This window comes from Gallus gallus, chromosome 7 (assembly GCF_016699485.2).
Source record: "Gallus gallus isolate bGalGal1 chromosome 7, bGalGal1.mat.broiler.GRCg7b, whole genome shotgun sequence".
Taxonomy (NCBI): domain Eukaryota; kingdom Metazoa; phylum Chordata; class Aves; order Galliformes; family Phasianidae; genus Gallus; species Gallus gallus.
Genome location: NC_052538.1, coordinates 20,980,354 through 21,002,244, shown reverse-complemented (window position 1 = coordinate 21,002,244; position 21,891 = coordinate 20,980,354). Strand labels below are relative to the sequence as shown.

The 21,891-nt window shown below is 48.3% G+C and overlaps 3 protein-coding genes across 6 annotated transcripts in view; 2 read left to right on the top strand and 1 right to left on the bottom strand.

The window, feature by feature from the left end:
• PSMD14 (proteasome 26S subunit, non-ATPase 14) overlaps nt 1-2,030 on the top strand; it is a 45,216-nt gene extending 43,186 nt beyond the window's left edge. The window contains exon 12 of the mRNA NM_001031256.3: nt 1,597-2,030. Within this exon, the coding sequence (NP_001026427.2) occupies nt 1,597-1,695 (99 nt within the window). The 3' untranslated portion in view covers nt 1,696-2,030. The remainder of the gene's footprint in view (nt 1-1,596) is intronic.
• Nucleotides 1,861-6,315, bottom strand: LOC124418115 (protein transport protein SEC31-like). Of its 3 annotated transcripts, none has more exons than XR_006939837.1 (2): nt 6,173-6,315; nt 1,861-4,472 (listed from the first exon to the last, which is right to left on the bottom strand). XR_006939837.1 is itself a non-coding variant. In XM_046943829.1 (2 exons), the coding sequence occupies exons 1-2, from the start codon at nt 5,165-5,167 to the stop codon at nt 4,314-4,316; spliced, it is 405 nt and encodes a 134-aa protein (XP_046799785.1). In that variant the 5' UTR covers nt 5,168-5,406; the 3' UTR covers nt 1,861-4,313. The 3 variants fall into 3 exon arrangements, 1 of the variants encoding a protein (XP_046799785.1); XR_006939838.1 differs by lacking the exon at nt 6,173-6,315 and adding an exon at nt 5,135-5,268; XM_046943829.1 differs by lacking the exon at nt 6,173-6,315 and adding an exon at nt 4,922-5,406.
• Nucleotides 5,433-11,175, top strand: TBR1 (T-box, brain, 1). 2 transcript variants are annotated; one of them, XM_025152446.3, is made up of 7 exons: nt 5,433-6,243; nt 6,547-6,701; nt 6,951-7,072; nt 7,283-7,441; nt 7,967-8,028; nt 8,903-9,020; nt 9,126-11,175. In XM_025152446.3, exons 1-7 carry the CDS (start codon nt 5,552-5,554, stop codon nt 9,744-9,746), a joined length of 1,929 nt encoding a protein of 642 aa, XP_025008214.1. In that variant the 5' UTR covers nt 5,433-5,551; the 3' UTR covers nt 9,747-11,175. The 2 variants fall into 2 exon arrangements, with proteins under 2 accessions (XP_025008214.1, XP_015145201.1); XM_015289715.4 differs by having other exon boundaries at nt 8,903-11,175.
• Nucleotides 11,176-21,891: the final 10,716 nt, after the last annotated feature.

Here is a 21,891-nt window from a genome sequence, read left to right as displayed (position 1 = left end):
ATCTGTTGTACTGTCAGAGAGGTCAAAACCAGGAAGGCTTTTAAAGAGCAGCAATATTGAAAGAAGATGAGAGTGTAGTGTACACCTTATCGTGGCTAAAGAGCCAGCTCACCCCGTCCTCCTTCGTAAGCACACTGTCAATGCTGAGCTCCAATGTGCGTGTATGCAAGTAAGCTGCACTGCTTCCTATCGTTATTGGAGTGAAACAGTTTAGAACCATAACTGAAACTGAAAACATCTATTCAAATCATTCTATCCCTTTGCAATGTCCATGTGTAGAGGACTTCACAGAAAAGTACTCACATACATGATTTTAACCTAAAAGCTGAGGAAATGTGCTCTGGAAAAAGAGGATAAACGAGCAAAACAAGTTGGTAAGAGATTGTGTTCAAAATTCAAGAAAGGCAGTGGAAACAAGAAATAGCTTTATAAGTCAACAGTATATCCTTGAAGAACCAGTATTTATTGTATTGCTAATAGCAGAAGAATTTAAAGGATTCTGGATTGCTCTTATGTGTCAGCTTCTAGCAGCTATGTCATAACACAGCTACACTATTGTTCAGTCTCTCGTGTATTTCTGTAGAATTCAGAACAATAGTTTATGCTCACCTACACAAATGTAAATATATATAATAAAACATGTAACAAGGGTTGTATTTTAAGAGCTTTGGTGTCATCTTAAATGTGATTTGAGCTTCTTTCATCTTTTAAATCATTACACACATGAGAGGGAAAAATATCTGTTTTGAATAAGTTCTTTATAAAGAAAAGCCATTTTTCCTGATAAAATTACCAAGTAATTTCCACGTGTTTTTATTTCCCTGCAACTTATGTAGAAAATTTTGTAAACAGACAGCTGCTCACATGTGTGAGCCCACGTGTGATTGCCTTCCATGACTTTCTTTGTTCACAAGAAGGTGGCAATGCTGCAGTGAAGTTTCAAGTTTTTAGAATGTGTCGGATAATGTTGCGGCGCTTTCGGATTAATTACTTAATGTCATTGCTGAAAAAGTTTATGAATGTGGCCAAATTTGTAACCCCGGAATAATCAAATTATTCTATGTGAACGCCCACCAGTGCCCACTCCGTTGAGCAGCAGTGTGGAGGGATGTGCGCTATGAGAATGCTGCTCAGGTTTAGCGTTGCATTCTTCTGAACTTTGAACACCTCGTTGTGCAGCTCTGTTTATTTTTTATGGGTATTTGTGTGCTGATTTTCTCATGGTCTGTACAGCTACTCAAAGACTTTACAGGACTAGGCTGCACTTCTGCACGAATATCTGAAAACAAATTGCAGAGTACCTGAACTGAGGTGAATTCCTCATGTTGTGTTTTGTCCTTAAAACTCACAGCTGTTGTGGTTACTCTTCAGAGGCTGTATAGGAATGCGGTTCCTAAACCGATCCTCAATTTCTCTGAGTGATGGGTATGGACAAAGCAATTTCTGAATTTCCATATGATAAGTCCAGTTAGAAAGCAAGATTCTGGAGCATCACCAGCCTCTTAACTTGCAGTGGTTTTACATAGAAATGATGTAATTAAAAGTGTTCACGGAGACATTTTACTCATTTCTCTTACGGCATCCTTTGTGTTTCAGGACCCGAAGCGTCATTTAGAAGAGCATGTGGATGTGCTGATGACTTCAAACATTGTCCAGTGTTTAGCTGCTATGTTGGATACAGTTGTATTTAAATAACCCGTTTCCTGTTTGTGATGCTTTCTGTGTATATTTGTTTATTGTTTCTATTACTCACAAACAGAGACTGTTGAGGCTATATTTGGTTAAGCAGAGACATCTGACTTCATTTGCAGTCTTAAGTGCAGCTCTCTAACACCCTCCGGTCTCTAATTGTGCAGTTGCTTCGGTTTCCTTACATCAGGGTCTTTACAGATTCCAAAGCAATTTAAGAACACAATGCGGGCAAAAGTGTATTAAATTTTCATTTAATATTTGGGGGAAAAAAAATCAGTAGTACATATATATTTTGATTGTTGCAACATAATAAAAATACATTTACAAGCCTGTCTTAAGTTCTGGAAGATCTTCTTTGTGAAAGAGTGGGGGGAATGAATGATGTAGGAAAAGTGCCGGTGAAACACAATTCTACCCACTGCCGCACTACTGAGATAGTAGTTGCTAGGACAGCAAAAAATTCTCTAATGAAACTTGGCTCCCATTGATTGCCAAATATTCTTTTTGAGATTGAAAAAAAAAAAAAAAAAAAAAAAAAAAAGGTATTAGCACTGAATTCCAAAGCTCTACAAAAACCAAAACGCTGAAAATTATGCTAACCGCTCCCTTTCGATAGTACTCAAACTGTAATATCCACAGAAGATAACTGACCTTAAGAAAATGCATTCAGTTATGCTGATAACTGATTCACACAACGCTCACCAGCGGTGTCATAAATAGCAGTATTCTGAGAATAAATGCTAAAGTGGCAGAGGCTGCTCTGAGGTTATAGAAACCTTTCCTCCTGTAAAAGAGGAGGTGCGTGAGGTGCCCGTATGTATAAATATAAGGAAAGAGTCCCAAGTGGAATATGACATTTGAAACCCTTTCCACAGACTGGAGAGGGAAACGCTTCCCGCACGGCGGCTGGGTTTGGCTGCTTGGTTTTAAGGCAGGCAAAGCCAAATACCGGGCTTAGGGGGTGCCTCTGGGTTTGGGTAGGGGCTGGGGGTGGGGGGGGTTGGCTGGATTTTAGGTGTTGGAGGTGATTAGGCTGCTTGGAGCCTTTTGTCTGGTGGAAGGGTTCTCTTTCTGTGTCACTCATTCACAATGTTTTAACTGCTGGAATTTTTTACAAACTGTAGCAGATGAGTATTTAAAATCTCGTAGATACATCTTTTTGTTTTGTTTTTTAAGTGATTTGACTATTTACATGTAAACAAATAGACCCTAAAATCATGTCTGATTTCCCACATGGTGCCGAAGAATTTTCTATTTATTTGTTCATTACCATTCAAACATTCTTCTGTTTTCTTATTTAGGCCTTTAACTATTTTCAAGTAGCTCTCTCTCCAAGTATATTTAGCATGCATTTACTTCAGAGGGAAACATGTAGATTTTTGCAGCTGCCCTCCTTATGGCCTTCCCTCTGCCCCCACAGTAGGCAGCAGAAAATGGAGAGACAGCAAACCACGTTTGCCTGTGGTTAAGATCAGTAAAAGTGCTTTCTGGCCATCCCTTGGGGAAGGCTTATATGGGCCGTGCCCTTGTCTCATGTGTGCCCCCCACTGCACAGGGAGGGACAGGGCTACCGGGGGTCGGGGTAATGTGCTGCAGAATGGGGGGAGCTCCTGCAGTGCTCCACGTAACATGCATGCAAGGCCAGGGCAGGCAGGCAGCTAAACCTGTAATTTGTGCACATTCTAAATTTATTTTGACAAATGTACGTCTTATAGAGGGTGGCTGAAGAGAGTCTTGGAGATGCAGATCCCCTGTAGCGTGAGCTTGTGCTGCAATACCCTTCTTTCCATCCAGTCCCTGGTTTCACTTGCAGGGGCATGATTTTCCATTTACTGAGATGTTTCATGAATAATCAAAAAGCTGTTTTTCGGGGCATCTCTCCTCGTTTTTGTCCAGTGCTTCAGAAGCTACACAGAGGATTTGGAGGAGTGCGTGTGTGCGTGCAGTAACCTGAAAGGCAGCCGCCCGTCCCCAGCCCAGAGGAAGAGGTCTGCGAGCAGCTGCCTTCAGAGCCTGCAGCCGCAGCCCTTCATTAGCAGCCTGACCCCTCGTCACCTGTATCAGTGAACCTCTCCTCCTGTCTGTGACGGTTCTGGAGCACCACCTGCCATTGCATCTCTCCCCATTATACCAGTTTAGGAGTTGTGCACTGAGGATTTTTGGCATACATTAACACTTCCATGTGATTGGCAGTACACCACTGAATTCATTGCAGCTCTGCATGCGTATGGGGGTAGCGACACAATTCAAGGCCGCATTTCCCGGGGTCGAGCTGTGTTTCGACATAGCTCCTGCCTGTGTATCCAACCCCGGTCCCTTTGCACTGGGGTTGAGCAGAGAAATGCAGAGGCGGGCGCATGGGTGAGACGGGTCAGGGGCAGAATTAGGTCTGAGAGCGATAAAGCACCAAATGGGGAAGGCAGAGTACAGAAAGTTGCCTACGCCATGCAGCCAGACTGTGAGCAAACAACTGCTTTTTGCTTCGTGCTTGATTTTGTTCGAATAATTTCCACCCAGAGCGTGCAGAATAGCTCCTCTGACACACCAACCGCTGGGATGAGCTGCTGAGCGACTCCCAAACGGCTGCGAGAGGTGGGAGTCTGAACCTGCCCTGTAATGGGTCACGGTGCTGCCGGCACACCCCGGGCTGAGCGCGCGAAGTTGCAGCCGGTGTGCGTCTGGCAGCGGGGCGGCCCCGGTTGCGTTAGCCGGGAGTGGAATTGGAAGCTGATGTCAACCGGGAAGAGAGGTGGTGGGAGGCATCCCTGGGGTCCAAAGCGCTAAGGGGAAAACAGTAAGAAAAATTAACCAAGCGGTGCTCCCCTCCGGAGCAATAATAATAATAATATGGACGCGAGCGGGGCTTTTAACAGCTCTTCGGTTCGCCCAGGGAGGGCAGCGGGCGCACCGCAGGCCCCAGCGGCTCCTCCGCGGCCTTCCCCGGGTTCCCCCGCCTCTCCGCCCCGAGGGCCCGGGCGGCTCCGCGCTGCGGCCGCGGCCCGGCGGGAGGAGGCTGTGCGCTGCCGTGAGGCGCCGAGCCGCGCCGGCAACGCGCTGCCGAAGCTCTCCCTCCCCTCTCAGCGCCGCGCGCGGGACTGAGTCACACCGAGGGGAAACGGCAGCGAGAGGCTCGAGCCCCGGAACAAGAGCGGACGGCTGGACGCCGTCCGCGTTGTTTCGTTGATAATCCCCGGCGTCACAGCGCCCCGATATTTATTTCCTAAGGAACCCGTGAACGCGCGGCGGACGCCTCGGGGCAGCCGGGCTGCGCGGTTCTCGCTATTCCCCGAGTTGGGGCCGAGCCCCGGGGCCCGGCGGCCGCCCCCGCAGGAGGGGCGGGGGCGCGCGGCGTTGGGGCAGCGCGGGGCCGCGGGGCTGCGTTCCAGCCGCGGTCGAAAAAGCGCATAAATGCGGGAAAGGTCACGGAATAACGAGCTCTCACAGCAAACACGCTCTTCCCTTCCCCCTTCGCCATCCTTCTATCTCACAATAAAATCATCTCCTTCAATTTGCCATGATCGTCGCGACCGGGAGCCAGGTGATTATCCTAATTAATGTCTATCTAATTAAATTACTGTCAGCGGTTAACCAATGGCAGGAGCCGTTTCATCCTCTCCACAAGCAGCGAGATCAAAAGTGAGTCTTTCCTGATTGCTGCATAGTGTCAATTGGCCAATCTCTTCTCCCAGGGAAGAAAAAAAAAAAAAAAAAGAAAAAAAAAAAAAGTAAATCAAACGTTTGGGAAGCATTTGGTGGATGAAGTGCTTTCTGCCTACCGAGGGTCCCAGGATGTCTCGCTTCTGGTAGCGAGCAGCCCTCAGCTCCAGGGACGGAAGGGTTATTGCTGCGGTGCAGAGCGATGCAGCTGGAGCATTGTCTTTCTCCCTCTATCATGCTCTCCAAGAAATTTCTCAATGTGAGCAGCAGTTACCCACACGCAGGCGGATCCGAGCTTGCCTTGCATGATCATCCCATTATCTCGACCACTGACAACCTGGAGAGAAGTTCACCTTTGAAAAAAATTACCAGGGGGATGACGAATCAGTCAGATACAGACAATTTTCCCGACTCCAAGGACACACCAGGGGACGTCCAGAGAAATAAACTCTCTCCCGTCTTGGACGGGGTCTCCGAGCTTCGTCACAGTTTCGATGGATCTGCCGCAGATCGCTATCTGCTCTCTCAGTCCAGCCAGCCCCAGTCTGCTGCCTCCGCGCCCAGTGCCATGTTCCCCTACCCCGGCCAGCACGGACCCGCTCACCCGGCCTTCTCCATCGCCAGCCCCAGCCGCTACATGGCTCACCACCCCGTCATCACCAACGGCGCCTATAACAGCCTCCTGTCCAACTCCTCGCCGCAGGGCTACCCGGCGCCGGGCTACCCCTACCCCCAGCAGTACGGCCATTCCTACCAGGGCGCCCCGTTCTACCAGTTCTCCTCCGCCCAGCCGGGGCTGGTGCCGGGCAAGGCGCAGGTCTACCTGTGCAACAGGCCGCTCTGGCTGAAATTCCACCGGCACCAGACGGAGATGATCATCACCAAGCAGGGCAGGTAAGCCGCCGCCGCAGCCGCGCGGAGCCGCCGCGGGAGCCGCCCGCCGCCACCGCCCCGGGGGAGCCGCCGGGACCCGGGCAGCCCCGCGCCCGTCCCCACGCGCAGCGCTGCGCCCCGGGCACGGACCTGCGCCGGGATTCGATTCCCCTCTCGCTGCCGGGAGCTGCGAGGATGGCACAGCGGGACGGCTCCTCCGCGGGCGCGCGTCGCCGCTCGCTTTCTTTTTTCCTTTTTTCCTTTTTTTTGCCTCTTTTTTTTTTTTTTTTTGCTTTTTTTTTGCTTTTTTTTTTTTTTTTATAGGCGCATGTTCCCTTTCCTAAGTTTTAATATTTCTGGTCTCGACCCCACGGCTCACTACAATATTTTTGTGGATGTAATTTTGGCGGATCCCAACCACTGGAGATTTCAGGGAGGCAAATGGGTTCCTTGCGGCAAAGCGGACACCAATGTACAAGGCAAGTTTCTCCAATTAACACTTTTCTCGACACATATGTAGGTGAGAACGATTAATTAAAGCCTTTGTGCGCCGGCTCGCGCGAGGAAGGGCCGGCGATGCTTTGAGAAAGGAGAGGGTGGAGGAGAAAGCGGAGGGCGACGGGGAGCGCGGTGCGAGCGGTGCCGCGGGGACCGCCGCTGCCCGCGCGGGGGCTCCGCGCTGTGCGGGCCCGGTGCGAGCCGCGATGCCGCTCTGTCGTTCTGCCCAGGGAACCGCGTGTACATGCACCCCGACTCCCCCAACACGGGAGCGCACTGGATGCGCCAGGAGATCTCCTTCGGGAAGCTCAAACTCACCAACAATAAAGGAGCATCGAACAACAACGGGCAGGTCAGTGGGGGAACGGCTCCGCTTATTTTTGTGGCCTCGGGAGGAACCCCGCACTCCCCGATCGGACGAGTATTTTAGTCGCGATTTTACGTGACCGCGGCCGGCTGCCGGGGCGGAGGCGCTCCGGGCGGGTGGCGGCGGGTCCTTCCCGAGCCCGTCCTTCCCGCTCTGATCCCCGCTTCTCCCCGCTCCCGTCCCTGTGCCCGACAGATGGTCGTCCTGCAGTCCCTGCACAAGTACCAGCCCCGCCTGCACGTGGTGGAGGTGAACGAGGACGGCACGGAGGACACCAACCAGCCGGGCAGGGTGCAGACCTTCACCTTCCCCGAGACGCAGTTCATCGCGGTCACCGCCTACCAGAACACCGATGTAAGGCGCTCCCCGCAGGGCGCGGCCGCTTCTCCCCCGCTCCGCGCCCTCCGCTTTGCCTTCCCCGGGCGCCCCCCGAGCCCCCGGGGCCGAGCGCGGCGTTTCCCCGTGCCCCGATCGGAGCCGCCCCGCGGGGATCCGTCAGCGCGGCCGCGACGAGCGCTCCGCGGCGGCGTCCCCGGACTCGGCGCCCGCCGCGCCCTGCCCTGACCGCGGGCCCCGGGCTCCGCGCGTTCAACGCTGAGGGAGCTCGCGGCTCTGCCCGCGTCCGGGTGTATTACGGGACGCAGATCGAGTAACGATATTTCTGAAAACACGGGGTTAAATGGGATATCAGTCGTAATTTTTAGAACGAAGTAAATCTTAGCGTTCCCTCTGCGACGTCTGCGGGCCCGCCGCCGCGTTATCTCCGCGCCTTAGCGGCGATCCGACCGCCGGAGCGCGGCTCGGTCCCGTCTGAACGCCGCGGGCGGCAGCGGGGCGGACGTTCCCGCTCTCACGCCGCGCTCTGCTCCCCTTCCCCAGATCACGCAGCTGAAAATCGACCACAACCCCTTCGCCAAAGGCTTCCGGGACAACTACGACACGTAAGTGGCCGCGCCGCGCCTCATAGAGGCCTCGGGGGCAGCGGGCGGGGGCGGGGGGGCGGCCCGCGGCTCCCGGTGCGCGCGGCGGGGAGGGCGCGGTTGTGGCGGCCGCGTTCGCTTCGCGCAGCTGAGCGCCGGGCGCGTCCGCCCGTTTCGATGCTCGTGGGGCTCCGCCGGCCCCGCTGCCCGTAGAAGAGTCCCCCCGCCCCGCGCTGCCCCGGGATCACCGCGCGTGGCCTTGAGAGAGGCCCGGTGGCCTTCGGCCGGGAGGGCCTTCCCCTTTTTTGTAGGGAAAAACTTGACGGGGCGTCGCTGCAAAGGAGCCGGGGGGAGGGGGAAGCTCGATGTTGTCTCGCACGTCGGATTTGTTTAAGGGCCAAGTTTATTTTGGATAAGAAATTCCAGGAGGCGTGGAGGGTTAATTAAAGCACAGTTTTAGCCTGAATTAAATACAGATAGTAGTTATTCATCCATTAAAGTTTTTGTAATCGCAAATTGCAGCCCAGCATGGGAGAATTATATATAGGCCACGCAGGGATGCGTCTGGTTCCTCGTTTCCTCCAGTAGGTGTTTAAAGATTAGCTTAATTTAAACTCCGTAAAATGTTGATGGTTCGTCTGTGACTCTCAATAATAAGTGTTAAGCAGCCGCCGCAATCCCGTAGGCTGCTCGCCGCAGTGGCCGGGCCGGGCCGGGCCGCCTGTTGCGCTCGCGGCGGGAGCGGCGGCCGCGCGGCGCAGCGGCTCTCGGGGCCCGGAGACGGAGCCCGGCGCTCGGGGCTCCCCGCTCGGAGCGGGGCTGAGGGCGTAGGGCCGAGGGCGGCCGTCCGCGCCGGGGCGGCGGGCACCCAGCTCTGTCCCCTTCGCTCCCGCAGGATCTACACGGGCTGCGACATGGACCGGCTGACGCCTTCCCCCAACGACTCGCCCCGCTCGCAGATCGTGCCCGGGGCCCGCTACGCCATGGCCGGCTCCTTCCTCCAGGACCAGTTCGTGAGTAACTACGCCAAGTCCCGCTTCCACCCCGGGGCAGGAGCCGGCCCGGGACCCGGCGCCGACCGCAGCGTGCCCCACACCAACGGGCTGCTCTCCCCACAGCAAGCCGAGGACCCGGGGGCCCCCTCGCCGCAGCGCTGGTTCGTCGCCCCCGCCAACAACCGCCTCGACTTCGCCGCCTCCGCCTACGACACGGCCACCGACTTCGCCGGCAACGCGGCCACGCTGCTCTCCTACGCGGCGGCCGGCGTCAAGGCGCTGCCTCTGCAGGCGGCCGGCTGCGCGGGGCGGCCGCTGGGCTACTACGCCGACCCGTCGGGCTGGGGGGCCCGCAGCCCCCCGCAGTACTGCAGCAAGTCGGGCTCCGTGCTCTCCTGCTGGCCCAACAGCGCGGCGGCGGCGCGCATGGCGGCCGGCAACCCCTACCTGGGGGAGGAGGCGGAGAGCCTGGCTCCCGAGCGCTCCCCTCTGCCGGGCGCCGAGGACTCCAAGCCCAAAGATTTGTCCGACTCTAGCTGGATCGAGACGCCGTCGTCCATTAAGTCCATCGATTCCACCGATTCTGGGATTTACGAGCAGGCCAAAAGGAGGCGGATCTCTCCCTCGGACACCCCGGTGTCCGAGAGCTCCTCGCCCCTCAAGAGCGAGGTTCTCACCCAGCGGGACTGCGATAAGACCTGCGCCAAGGACATCGGCTACTACGGCTTCTATTCGCACAGCTAGGCGCGGCCCGGCCCGGCCCCGCCGCCGTTTTGCACAAGAACCTCTCCGCGGTTAGCGCACTGACCCCCGCCCCCAGCCGCCCCATCCGCCCCGGCCCGGCCCGGCAGGGAGGGAGGCAGAGCCGCCGCCGCCGCCCCCCTCCCCGCCCGCCCCCGCGAGGCCCCGGGCGGCCCCGCCGCGCCCCACTGTCAGTAGGATGCTCAGACTCCAACCGTACAGCGCTTCCTTCCTCCCACCACGGATGGATACCAGGGGACGATAGTGCTAGTGGGGAAAAAGAGCCTGTGAAACGCCTGTACATAGTACTTAATTTATTACTTTTCTTTAGTTTCGTTTCCTATTCGTTGCGGTTTTTATTTCGTTATCACTGTTAAGTCGTAACCCTTAGATCCTGTTTAAATCTCCCTCTTCTGCCCCCGGCCCTTCCCCGGCCCGCCCCCAGGTGACCGCGAGCGGAGTTCCGTCCGCCTTCCTCCGCAGCTCCTCGCATGAACGAATCCCGCCCTGCCCCGGGCCGACGCGGCTCGGGCGCGACCGAGCTTCCCTCCGGCAGAACAGAAATACGTCTCGTAGGACAGTCGATTAAAGTAGCATGACGCCTTCCCAAAGCAAAATTAACCGCCTCTGTATCTTTCTTTAAAAGGAATAGCTCGACAGCAGCAATATCATTATTTTCGTGATATTCCTCCCGCCCCCCCCTCCTTGCCCCCGAGTGCCAAATCCATTACCGGTCCCTGCAGGTGCCAAACACGCTGACAAACTCTTCTCAAATTTCTTTGCAGTTTCCCCCTCTTTCTTTATATCGCTGTAAATCTTTGTAATGAATAATCTCGAGGAAAAAAAAAAAAAGACAAAAAAAAAAAAAAAAGCTATAGACGACTGAATTGTTGGTAACCATAGTGTAGTCCAGTGGAGATGAATTGTGAGTTGTATATTTTACTGCATTTAGTTTTGGAATTGACTTTTTCATCAAGTAGCTGACCGAGCTCTGCCTGCCCGCCCTGCGGACGCCCCGCGAGGGCCGAACGCCCCGCCGCGCACCTCCGGCTGTGCCACGGCGGAGCGGTGCCGTCCCGCGGCTCCTCCCGGCGAAGCAGAACGGCAAAGCCTTCGGATTTCGAGTAGCAAATCCATACGATTAACGCGTTTTTATACGAGAAACGACTACAAACCGAAATATGCATCGGGCTAAGTATTCGGTCTAGGTTACACTCGGCGGGGAAGTTTCCTAATAGAAATTCAGGGTCATAAACGTGTGTATATTTTTGACTCTCATGTAAATCGAATGTTGTGGTTTTTATATTCGTTCTGTTACGTCCGTGGAACTGAATACTTTATACCAGTACCTGCTCCATTGAGAAATGTTTCGGTTTTTGCCCGTTTGTATCGTCTGTGTATGACAAGTAAAATAAACCTGGCAAAACGCTCACGTCTTTGGGCAGCGCTGCGCCGTCCGCGGGAGCGGCCGCCGGGGCCGCCCGGGGCCGGGAGAGAGCGCTGCGCGCGCGGGCGGGAGGAGCGCCGGCGGGTCGCGAGGCGGAAGGGTGTCCCGTGAAAACCCCGACGACGTTTTGTCGCGCGCCGCGGGCGCCCCGCGGCACTCTCGCGCCGTCCGTCGGTCCGTGCGTGCTGCCGACCCCCTCGCGGACGCCCGGGCGGAGGCCCGAGGGCGCGCGCCGTCTTCCCTCGCGCGTCCGAGCCTCGATGTGCGCCGAGGAAGCGCGGAGCCGCCCCGCGGACCCCGTCTCGTGCCGCCGCTCCTCCGCCGCCGCGCTCGTGCTGCTCCACGCGGGGCTCGCGCCGGGCCGCTCGCGCCGCGCTTCCCGCCCTTGCGCTGCGCGAGAGGTCGCGCGAGGGCAGCGCGGGCCCCCTCGGAGCCGTGGGGCGACACCCGAGGGGACGCTCGGCGGCCCGGGCCGTGAGGCGGTACCGCCCCGCGCGGGGAAACGCGGCCCCGCGTCGAACCGCGTCCACCCCGAGCCTGCCGCCCCGTCCGCACCGGCCCGCAGACGGGCTCTGCGACGTGAACGACACCGACGCCGGCAGCCCTCGCTGTCCCCCGCCCCGCAGGGGTCAGAGGCCCGGCCCTGCCACGCGCGGTGCTTCCGCGCGCTGCCCCTCTGAGGTGAGCCCGAGGCCGCAGAGTGCGGGCGTTGTTGCGGGGAAGCGGCCTCAGCGCCGTCAGGAGGGGCGGCGGGGCTCGGGCAGCGGCTCTGCCTGCTGGGGCCGGGATGGGCACGCAGCGTGCGATAGATCTGAGCCAAATCCCCTCCCGTGCCTCCGTGCTTAACGGTGTTCCGTAACTATTCCAACAGGAGGTTAGAAACCCGTAACTATTCCTGCGAGAGGCTGGAAGAGAGAAAGGCTGCGGAAGGGCTATTTCCTGTCGGTAGGTCAACTTGCTATTATTACAGTTGATTATTATTATTGCTGTAGGTGCGGGTGTGTATCCGTCACCCGTGTTTGCTGACACGTGAAGGTGTCTGCGTGCCCCCGAACGCAGCACGCGGCTCTGACCCGGTGTGCTCCGTGCAGCTGAAGCAAACCCTGTGTCTGATCTGTCGGAGCAGCAGCTAATTGCGTGCATTTCATGCGAAATACAGCATTACTCTGTCCACGCCGAGCCGACTTTTAAATTAATTATTCTGGAGAATAATCTGGTCAATTGCCCCTCCTTTGCTTTTTTAAAATAACTCAAGTCGAGCTCCAAACAAGGTGATCCTCAGAAAGTGATCAGAACTTCCATTGCTAACACTTTCTGCGAGGCTGCACATTAATACTGTATGGAATGCAATACAGCGATATATGCTCTGCAGATTTTGCACGAGTACGCTATGCATATTTGATGACACATTGCATATTTTAACAAGGTTTTTAATGACTGATTGAAATGTTTGCTAAGATATTTTTTAAGAGCTGGAGGAGAAATGGTTGTGGAAAATGTGTGTAATAGAATAGTGATAAGGATGGGAGGGCTTTGATTGACAGCATGAGGAAGCAGATGGATGACTAGGTAGGTCAGAGGTAAAGATGCCTTTGACAGCTTTTTAAGTTCCTTTGGCCATTTTGGTCCAATGAATCATGCAAAACATGTGTACATTACTAAACTGATGTCTCTGCATCGTTTACTGTTGGAATCCTCATCTTTTCAAACCCACCCTAACCTTCTTTCATCACCACTTGACGTGCTATGTCTAAACTAGATTGCAAGATCCTAAGAAGGCAAGAATCTGTCTTGTATTACTTGTCAGCAAAAAAAAAAAAAAAAAAAAAAAAAAAAAAAAAAAAGAAAAAAAAAAGAAAAAAAAAAGAAAAAGAAAAAAAACCCATGTAAACCTATGGAGCTAGAAGAACAACCGCGACAGATTGGCAGAATAGGCGTAAGGTGGGACACGTTCTTCTTAATTTTCACTGTCTGGTCATCACTTCCCTCCCCTAGGTAGTGCTTGAGGGAGCTGTGGTGAACAATGATTTTTTTTCCCCCCAGCTGGCATAAATCTGGATCTTTATAGGACTGATAAGAATCCTAATTGCAAAATTTTCCTTTTAATGTTATGCAGTGGGTGCTGTTGCGATAGTTTTCCTTGCTGTCTGTGCTTTCAGGTGCTTTGTATGCCCCTCGCCAATTACTTTGTCAACTGGAAATGCTCCGGTTTGTCCCTGTGAAAGGTTACTGATTTTTGAAAATCTTATTTGAATTGCATAGGAGAATTTTAAATTCACTGAGATACAAAAATAGAATGTCTGTGTACTGGGAAAAGCAGGGGAAAAAAAGGATTTTGCGAGAAAGTATGCTTTCCAGGTACTGTTTCTGGGCAAAATGGGTCCAAGTTTTCATTTTAAGTATTAAAACTTGTCGTGGATGTGGTCTCTGGTGGGGAAGGTGTGACTGGCTGGGAGCGGGGGGCAAAGTCAAAGAAAAAAACGGAAATAGCAGAGTGATAAGTAGATGGAAGGCAGCAGACTGTTTGCGTTCAGTACCCCATCTCCTCAGCTAGATAGATGTAATATGTTTGTGATAGTCCGGAGAGCCACTCAGCTCAATGATAACATTTTGTGCATTTATCAGAACGAGTATTAATTTGGGAATGCACAAACAAAAGCACTGCTTGTTTCAGAGCACCGTCACCCAAAAGCTTTCCATTTGCTCAGATTTGTGCATCTGAAATGTGTGTGTATCTTTGGAATGCGTATATGTATGTGTGTGTCTTGAAGTTTTGTGCATAGGCAACATTGTCCTTCTCGTAGAGGTAGGATAATCATTAATTCTCAAAGATCCAAGGCTGCCATTCCTGATTAGGTACCACTTTCGGCCTGATAAGATATATTACAAAATCAAATTGGTGATGTTTTATTCATGCTATCAGTGCAGTTGCTCAGGGTTGCTGTGTTTCTAACACGAAGGGGCTGATATGAGTATGAATGATCTTCTTGGTCTTAATATGACTTATTTTAGACCAATTAATTTTTTTTCCCCCAAATTTAAGACGGAATGGGTGAAAACTTCAGCTGCATTCCTTCTGTGTAAAAGTGCCTACACTATTAGATTTTATTAACAAGCATTCATTTCTTAAGCTTTAAATAAAAAACGGCTGGTTATGACTTTGAATCTGTTTTAAGAGACATTTTAGGTAAAATGTTGATAGCTTGTAAATGTGTATTCCTGCCTTAGTCTCTGATCGTGCATGCAAGTTCATATGTGTGAATAATGTAAAGCAAGAGGTCAGTCCTACAAAGACTATTCTCTTGTCTAAAAATTCACAGACGTAAATGTTTTCAGGATCAAGGCCTTTTTCGAGAATTGTGATATTTGTGTACCTTGAAGTGACTGACTAATGTAGAATACACTTAATAATTTGATTTTTTTTAATATAGTAGAAACACCGCATTGATGAGTTACCCAGGCACATCAGACAAGCTCCCACTTCAGTCATCCGTAATACATTTTCTGGCTTGTTTGGGTCTATATACATATATACATATATGTATATACAGATTTTAATTTTCTAGTCCTGGCACTGACACTGAATTTAAACTTATTTTTAAAAGTCACATCTTAATTTCCATGGGGCATGCTCCAGAACTGATTTCTGTAAGCAGGCTTCTTCCTCATTACAGGTTTAGTTACGCATTGACCATTCTTGTTTATCCCCATACCGATAACATTGGTCTGGGACTGAAGGGGAGAGTACAGCACCAATATTTGCAGCTGAGAGAAAAATTCAGGCTGCAGGAAGATGTCCTAGTTTAGATGCAGACACCCACCCACCAAGAATTGAACTGAAATGACAAATGTAAATTAAGAAATGCTTTTGGTGATCACTTAACACCTTGTTACAGCCTATTTACCTCTGTGGAAATGTTAACTTAAGGGGAGATATCATTTGCCCGGGATAGACCACAGCTCAACCATGGTCTCTCCATCTGTGGGGCTCTCTGACCGGAGGTGCTGACACAGTACGGGGCTGGCTGTGCTTGCTGTCTGCCTGGGGACACTCGGGGCTCATGCCCACGTGAGGCCGTGTCTTCTGGGAACCCCACCTCAGGGCCTCGCAGCAGCACTGCCCTTCTGCCTGTTGCTCTGGTGTCGGTGCCTGCATTTTATTAGATTCGATCTGCGGTGCGGTGCCACACAGAAATGACTGCTTGCTGCACTATGTCCCCTGTCATCAAACCTTTACAAAATTTCCCCCCTCCTCGCATTGCCACCGCTTTATCACTGTATTTCTAAAGCACCCTGAGCCTGTTGTGTTAGCAGAAGAGAGCACCGGGCTTGGATGAGCTGCAAGGTGCTGAATAAAAGGTGGAAGGTTTTGCTTTCTATTGACAGCTCCTGCATCAAGCCATTGAAAACAATGCATGAGGGATAGAGACATTTTTCAGAAGGCTCTGAATTGTTCAGTAGCCTCTGTTAAGATACGATGAAAATCTCACCGAGAAACTTGTGGTGCTTCTGAAGTCTGCTTGTCCTTTCAACAGCTCTTTTCTTGGACATATTATTGAGCAGTTACTTCAGATACTATTAGAGGACTGATATTTCTGGTATATATTACTTTTAAAATTATCTCTGATTAGATTATAGAAATAATTGAAGCTTCATTTGTGCTTATTGTCAAAGCTGATTTTGATGCTTTAATTGTCTTTATAGTTAGATCAAAACCAGTCTGGTTGATGTATGCTATACAAGAATTCATCCCCCTTGTAGGGGCAGTTTTTAGGCCAACAGGATGCCGTGAGTGTTAAAGAAATGTTCAGAAGCTGAATGGAAGAAATTAATCAGATATTTTCACTCTTATATGTGTCAAAAATTTTGCAATGTCCATTTTTCTTTTCACACATTTTAGAGTCTTATTTAGAGTAGCTCTTTTTCTTCTGTGTTGAATAGGGTGAAAAACCCCGACGTTAACGTTCTGTGTTGTATTTTTAAGCACTTCAGTGTTTCAATCAATGTATTTCTTCACATTGTTCACTTAAAATTTTTGTCTGATCATTGATGTAAATGGACACTATTTGAAATGTTTTAATTTTTAATTGCAATCTGATGCATTTTTATAAGTAGACATAAACCAAAGTAACATGAAATGTAACAGCAGAAATAGAAACTTATCGTATTGACACATGGATGTAAGACTGCTTCAGAAATCCATTTCACCACATGCCAGTTAGGTGGATGTAGTTTAAAAGGTCAAGTCCACAGTGGTCCGTTGGCAGCATATACTCATTTTTGCATGAAAATAAGCTCATTTTACATTATACTGGAGAAACAACCCAAATGGTAGTCCCATTACCGTGTAAAGTTCAGCAGATACATACACAGATGTCTTTAGGATGAGTACCTGTGTCTGTTTTGCTTTGGCAGTGCTGTCTGCTGTGGATTCTGGGGTGTTTTTACCCTTTGGGAGTGAAACTGCAGTTCTGTCAGCACTTTCAAATTTCCCATTGATAGATGGTCAAGGACAATGCTGATGCTAAATACATGCTCTGCTAAGTGGTACACGTGTATTTAATTATGGCATTATTTTGATACATATGGATGCACTGGATAAGGATCCAGGAGAGTTTAGGTCTACTCTGTGTAGCTGAGTCTTTCCTTGAGGTTGGGTTTGCTGCCAGTTCAGTGCTCTGAAATCACTTGTGTGGAATGGTGCTGCTGCTGGGGAAAGGCAGCCTGGTGGGTGGGTGTGCCTGCAGGGCTGCAGCAACCGGACAGTCCCCCTCAGAGGCAGGTGAGCATGGGATGAGTTTACCTGTGGCAGGAAAGCTCTCCCCAGAGAGTTGTTTAGGATAGTGCGTGCATTGTTGAATGCCTGGCTGATGCAATAGGAACTCCCTGAGCTGATGCTGATGCTAATACACCAGTAGCCTCCAGGCAGCCTCAGGTCTCCTTCCATGGAAGATCTCCAGAGGTTCCATGAGCTCCAGCCTCTGCCTTGCTCTCCTGAACCTGTTTCCTCACCGGGGATGGTGGCATTCAGAGCTTGAGCATGTGGGCGAGTGCTCTCTCCTTTTGAGGGGGATGCTTTAACAAGGGCCTTTTCTTACTCAGGATTAGTGAAGAGGAAGGAATGCATGGAAGGCTGTTTTATTTTGCATCCAAATGCTTTTATTTACATTTACCAAGTTTCTTGTAGTTGTAAAGTATTTAACTCATATAAAAATATATATTTTTAAATGAGTTTGTCTGTATATGAGTTTAACCTGAGTTAGCAAGTTGCCTCTTTGTTAGTTTTCTCCTCAGCAGCAAGTAACAGGCAAAATCCTTGTACTACAGAGGTTGCATTATAATTTATAGGGCCACCGTTGATCTGAGCTTGTTTCTTCAGAACTTACTTATTACCTTTGCATTTTTTAACACCATTTTCTAAAAGACTATCATCAAGAGGATACCTTAATAATACATTTTAATTGGGTTATTTTGTATAAAAATATCTAAACTTTTAAGAAATTCTACTCTATTTTGCAGCTGAAGGAGTATATCATGTCTATCCGATATACATTTTACCTATGGGATGAAATGATCACCTTTTTCATTCTCTAGAAATTCAATATTTTTCTTCTGAATTGTAGAATACTGTAGCAGCAAGATGTTCTCTTCTCTTCTCTTCTCTTCTCTTCTCTTCTCTTCTCTTCTCTTCTCTTCTCTTCTCTTCTCTTCTCTTCTCTTCTCTTCTCTTCTCTTCTCTTCTCTTCTCTTCTCTTCTCTTCTCTTCTCTTCTCTTCTCTTCTCTTCTCTTCTCTTCTCTTCTCTTCTCTTCTCTTCTCTTCTCTTCTCTTCTCTTTTTCCCTAGGGTTGCATAGACATGCTATTTTGCTTGAGAAATATTGGATTTTATAAATCCTATCCTATTTTTTTCTTTACTGTTTTTCACTAAAAAGCAGTCAGTGTAATGCAGCTTTAATTTATATTTCACATTTTTCCACATTGTTGTATCCTTCTATTTAGGAGCAACTCAATTGGAGTTTTACTCCAAGTAATTAAAATTTTCTTCCTTTTTTTTTTTTTTTTTTTTTTTTTTTTTTTGTATGTGTGTGTGTGTGTGTGTAAGGCTGAGTATTCATTGTACAGAAAGATCAGCATGGTTATTGTACTTACAATACCCTTTGCAAAGTTTTATGTTGTATTACAGTGTTTGCAGTGACAACCCACAGCTGCTCTGAGGCTGGAAATTTTTCTTGAGCATCTCCACCATCGGACTGCAGGGTGCACATGTATGAAAGCTTGCATAGGTATTTGCATCCTAGCTGTAAATCACGCAGCTGTGTGAAGAATAGCCTCTGCAATTTGGGAGATGTATCTCTAGATTCTTTTTCAGCCACTGTTACTAGAGGCTTTGTTTCTGACAGTTTCCAATTTTGGATATACAATACAATCACTTATTGTGCACCTACATGCTGAAACTAGAGGCTGTTTTTCATCTGTTCATGTTACAATTAGTTATGTAAATAGCAACATATGCTGCAGTGTTCACCCTGCCTTTATAGAAGTGTTGGCTCAGGCTCCGCTTAGAAGTTAGCTGGCAGAGGTGGTTGGTGCTTTGTGGCACAGGCTCTGAAGACAGTGCCTTCTTTATCAGTTTCCTCTTGGGTGCAGTGTTTTGTCTGTAGCACTTGTTTATATACCAAAGCCAATACTTTTTGGAAGTCAGACTTTTATGATTCCCAACATCTGTTTTGATTCATGTGTAGAAGTATGTGGGTAATTGCAGGTGTGCTATTGGACACCTCCCATCTGCGTATGTTATTCCATTTAGGCTACTTCTTTAAGTTTGAACTTGTGCTTCTCCCTAATGAGTTTGAAACCAGCCCTTTAGTGAGATTTGGGGGATGGGGGTATCTAATTAAGTTGCATTATTAGTTATTCCCATGTAAAAACCTTATAATTGTAGTCTCTTCAATATCATTAAATATTCATGTGTCTTCATGCAAAATGCCTCAGAGAGTCTGATCAAAAAGGTAGGTTGGCAAAACAGCAAATTACAAATGATGTTTTAGGAGTGCTCACATGTGCTTGATTTTTCAGCAGGGCTTCTGAGTATATGAAGCATAAATTTCCATTGTTGGAGCTAGAGAAACTGGACAGGCTTGCAGAACCTTATTGTCTAATAGCTTTGCTCTACCTCTCTGTACAGTGGTCATTCTTTAAAGATAATTTTGGTTTGCAGCGTTTTACACTGTGGCTCTACAGGATATTTGTTTGATACAGAAACTCCTCCAGAACTCAGTAACAAAATTAACTAAACACTTAATGTAACTCTGTGCCATTACTTGTATCTATGTGATAACACCATATTGCCAAGGGCATAGGATAGTAAAGCAGCAGTGTAATAGTCAACAGGAGCTTAATATCTGGGACAAGATTGAATTTGGATGCTGTGAAAAGTCTCTGAAAAATAATTCAAACAATGTTCAGGTGGGAATCCATGACTCCACTGTGGATTGATGAAAAATGTCCTTAGATATTTTCAAGTTTACAGGCTAGTGAACATAGTCATATTTAAGGCTCAGTTCGGAGTCTGTTGAATGCATAGACTAAAAATAAAATGTGCTGAGTGGATATATTTCCTCATAGATAAGGAAAATTCCGAAACCTAAGACATCAAAATAATGCAGCTTTCATAGTCTGAAAGGTAGTAAAGAAAATCCCGCAGTACTGTAAAACTGTGTTGGAGGAAAGGATACACCAAGCAACGGGCTGTGCAAACAGGTTTTCATCAACGTCCTTCATATGATGTCTTCCACCAGGATCATTAACAAATAGTTACATGAATGAGATCTTTTGTTTTAGGGAAGATCAAGCACTAATCTTTGGGCTGGAAGATTTTAATTCCAGTGTAATTTTACATGGTGTGTGCATTAGGCTCTTTTTAGGATTCGGGGTTTTGTTAGCAAACACCTTCTCTTCTGTCATACATAAGCTATTCATGTTACTAAATTTCTGAATGGATATGGTGGCTCATGGAAGGGTAAATTCCAGTTATTAAGTGTTCCATTGGTACAATAGCGGCTACCTTTCACTGAGATGTTGGTAGCTGTGCTAATTAAAATTACTTTTTCAGCCCTCAGCACAACTTAAAGCAGTCTTTTAAAAACCTTTTCCATTAAGCACATGTAATGTCTGTGCACAGGCAAATACTTTAAAACAAACTATAATTATGTTAATCATATTATTGGTAGGGTAAATGCTGAACGTTGAATGTAGTAGCAAGGATGTTAATTTGACCTGATCAATGGATTAAAATGCTATTTCTTTAAGTATTTTTTTTCTTTGAAAGTCAACCTATTCTCCAAATGTACTTAAAATGTTAATAAACTATTAAATGAACAAGTAACACTATATTCAGCATTTTTACACCATTTCTACAGTGGGTAAAATTGTAGTATAAAGTTGGTGTATACTCGATAACAATTTACATGTTTATTTTACCATCTGGTAAATGTGTAAACGATATTTTGAGAAGCACATTTCAAATTCACTTTAACAACTTATCCCCGACAATATGTATCCTATCTCATGTACTGACTAGAAGGATTTTGAAAACCTCTCAGAAAGAAATGCAGTAACAAAACATATAATGTTTTTTGTGATGCTTAAGATCAAGCTTAGCGTCAAGAGGAGGTCTCACTATTTGGGAAATATTGTGATATGGTAGTGGTGTTAAAGAGAGATTTCAGGCTATTTTACACACCGTGGTATAAAGATATCATATCATCTTCCCTAAAGAAACCATAGGGTGCATAGGTAGTAATAACAAAACAAATACAGTTTGCTGTGTTGTTGTCTAACTGTATTGTATCCTTTCCAGGGGGTTTGAATTTGCTATCTCTTGTGTCTAAATATGGGAAGCTCATTATTAGAAGTGTTACAATGAACCCCAAGTGGATTGCTTTTCTCATGTACTTTAACAGCACTTTGACACCGCAGCCTTCTGCCTTTTTATTTTAGTCTTCTGTTTATTGGTCTCTTTGGATTAAATTGCAAGCACTTTCTTAAATATATCAAACTAGAGAAGATTCTGTTGTAGCTTGGCTTTTGTTCACTCTTTCCTAGCTGTTACTAAACTTAGCTGGGGGAAGTAAAAAACCAAAAGGCTTCCTTTTCTCCTTTTCTAACCCCAGTAAAATTTAAAAACCCCTGTCCTGAAAGCAACTCTGCCTGGAGAACACCTCCACACTAATTACCATCTGGCCTATTTGCAAATGAGGTTTGAGAGCAGATTTCAGATGTAGGTTCCAGCTAGTCTGTGACTTGTATTAATCCATTAGTATTTATGAAGAGAGTTGAAAACATTTAGGAAGTGAAAGAGAAGGAGGCATATTAACATTTGAAAATCCAGTTATGTACCTGTTTGTTCCCTCCTTGACCTGGAGCCTACTCAGCAATGCTCCCTTGATGTCTGTAGCAGCCAGTTTTCCTTCAGTATAGACATCAAGGATTTGTGTCTGGGAGAAAAACAAACAGGCAACACTCTTAAAACACCTGTTAAAATGCATTGGTGAAAAAAACTACATAGAAAACCATTTGTTTAAATTCTGGTTAACTCCTATATCAAAGTTAATGAATTTAAAAACAATATTTGTTTTCAGTTATGTGCTATTTCAATGTGTGGGGAGAAAATAGTGATAATAATAAAGTATGAATCTTAAA

Bases quoted from the DNA above. Each gene is read 5' to 3' on its own strand.
- LOC124418115 (XM_046943829.1), bottom strand. From the start codon at position 5,167: ATGGCGAAGGGGGAAGGGAAGAGCGTGTTTGCTGTGAGAGCTCGTTAT. The intron at 4,473-4,921 runs GTTCCTTAGGAA...TTTTCCCCTTAG, and splicing joins CGTCCGCCGCGCGTTCACGG to CGCTTTGGACCCCAGGGATG.
- TBR1 (XM_015289715.4), top strand. From the start codon at position 5,552: ATGCAGCTGGAGCATTGTCTTTCTCCCTCTATCATGCTCTCCAAGAAA. The intron at 6,702-6,950 runs GCAAGTTTCTCC...CGTTCTGCCCAG, and splicing joins AGCGGACACCAATGTACAAG to GGAACCGCGTGTACATGCAC. The intron at 7,073-7,282 runs GTCAGTGGGGGA...TGTGCCCGACAG, and splicing joins CATCGAACAACAACGGGCAG to ATGGTCGTCCTGCAGTCCCT.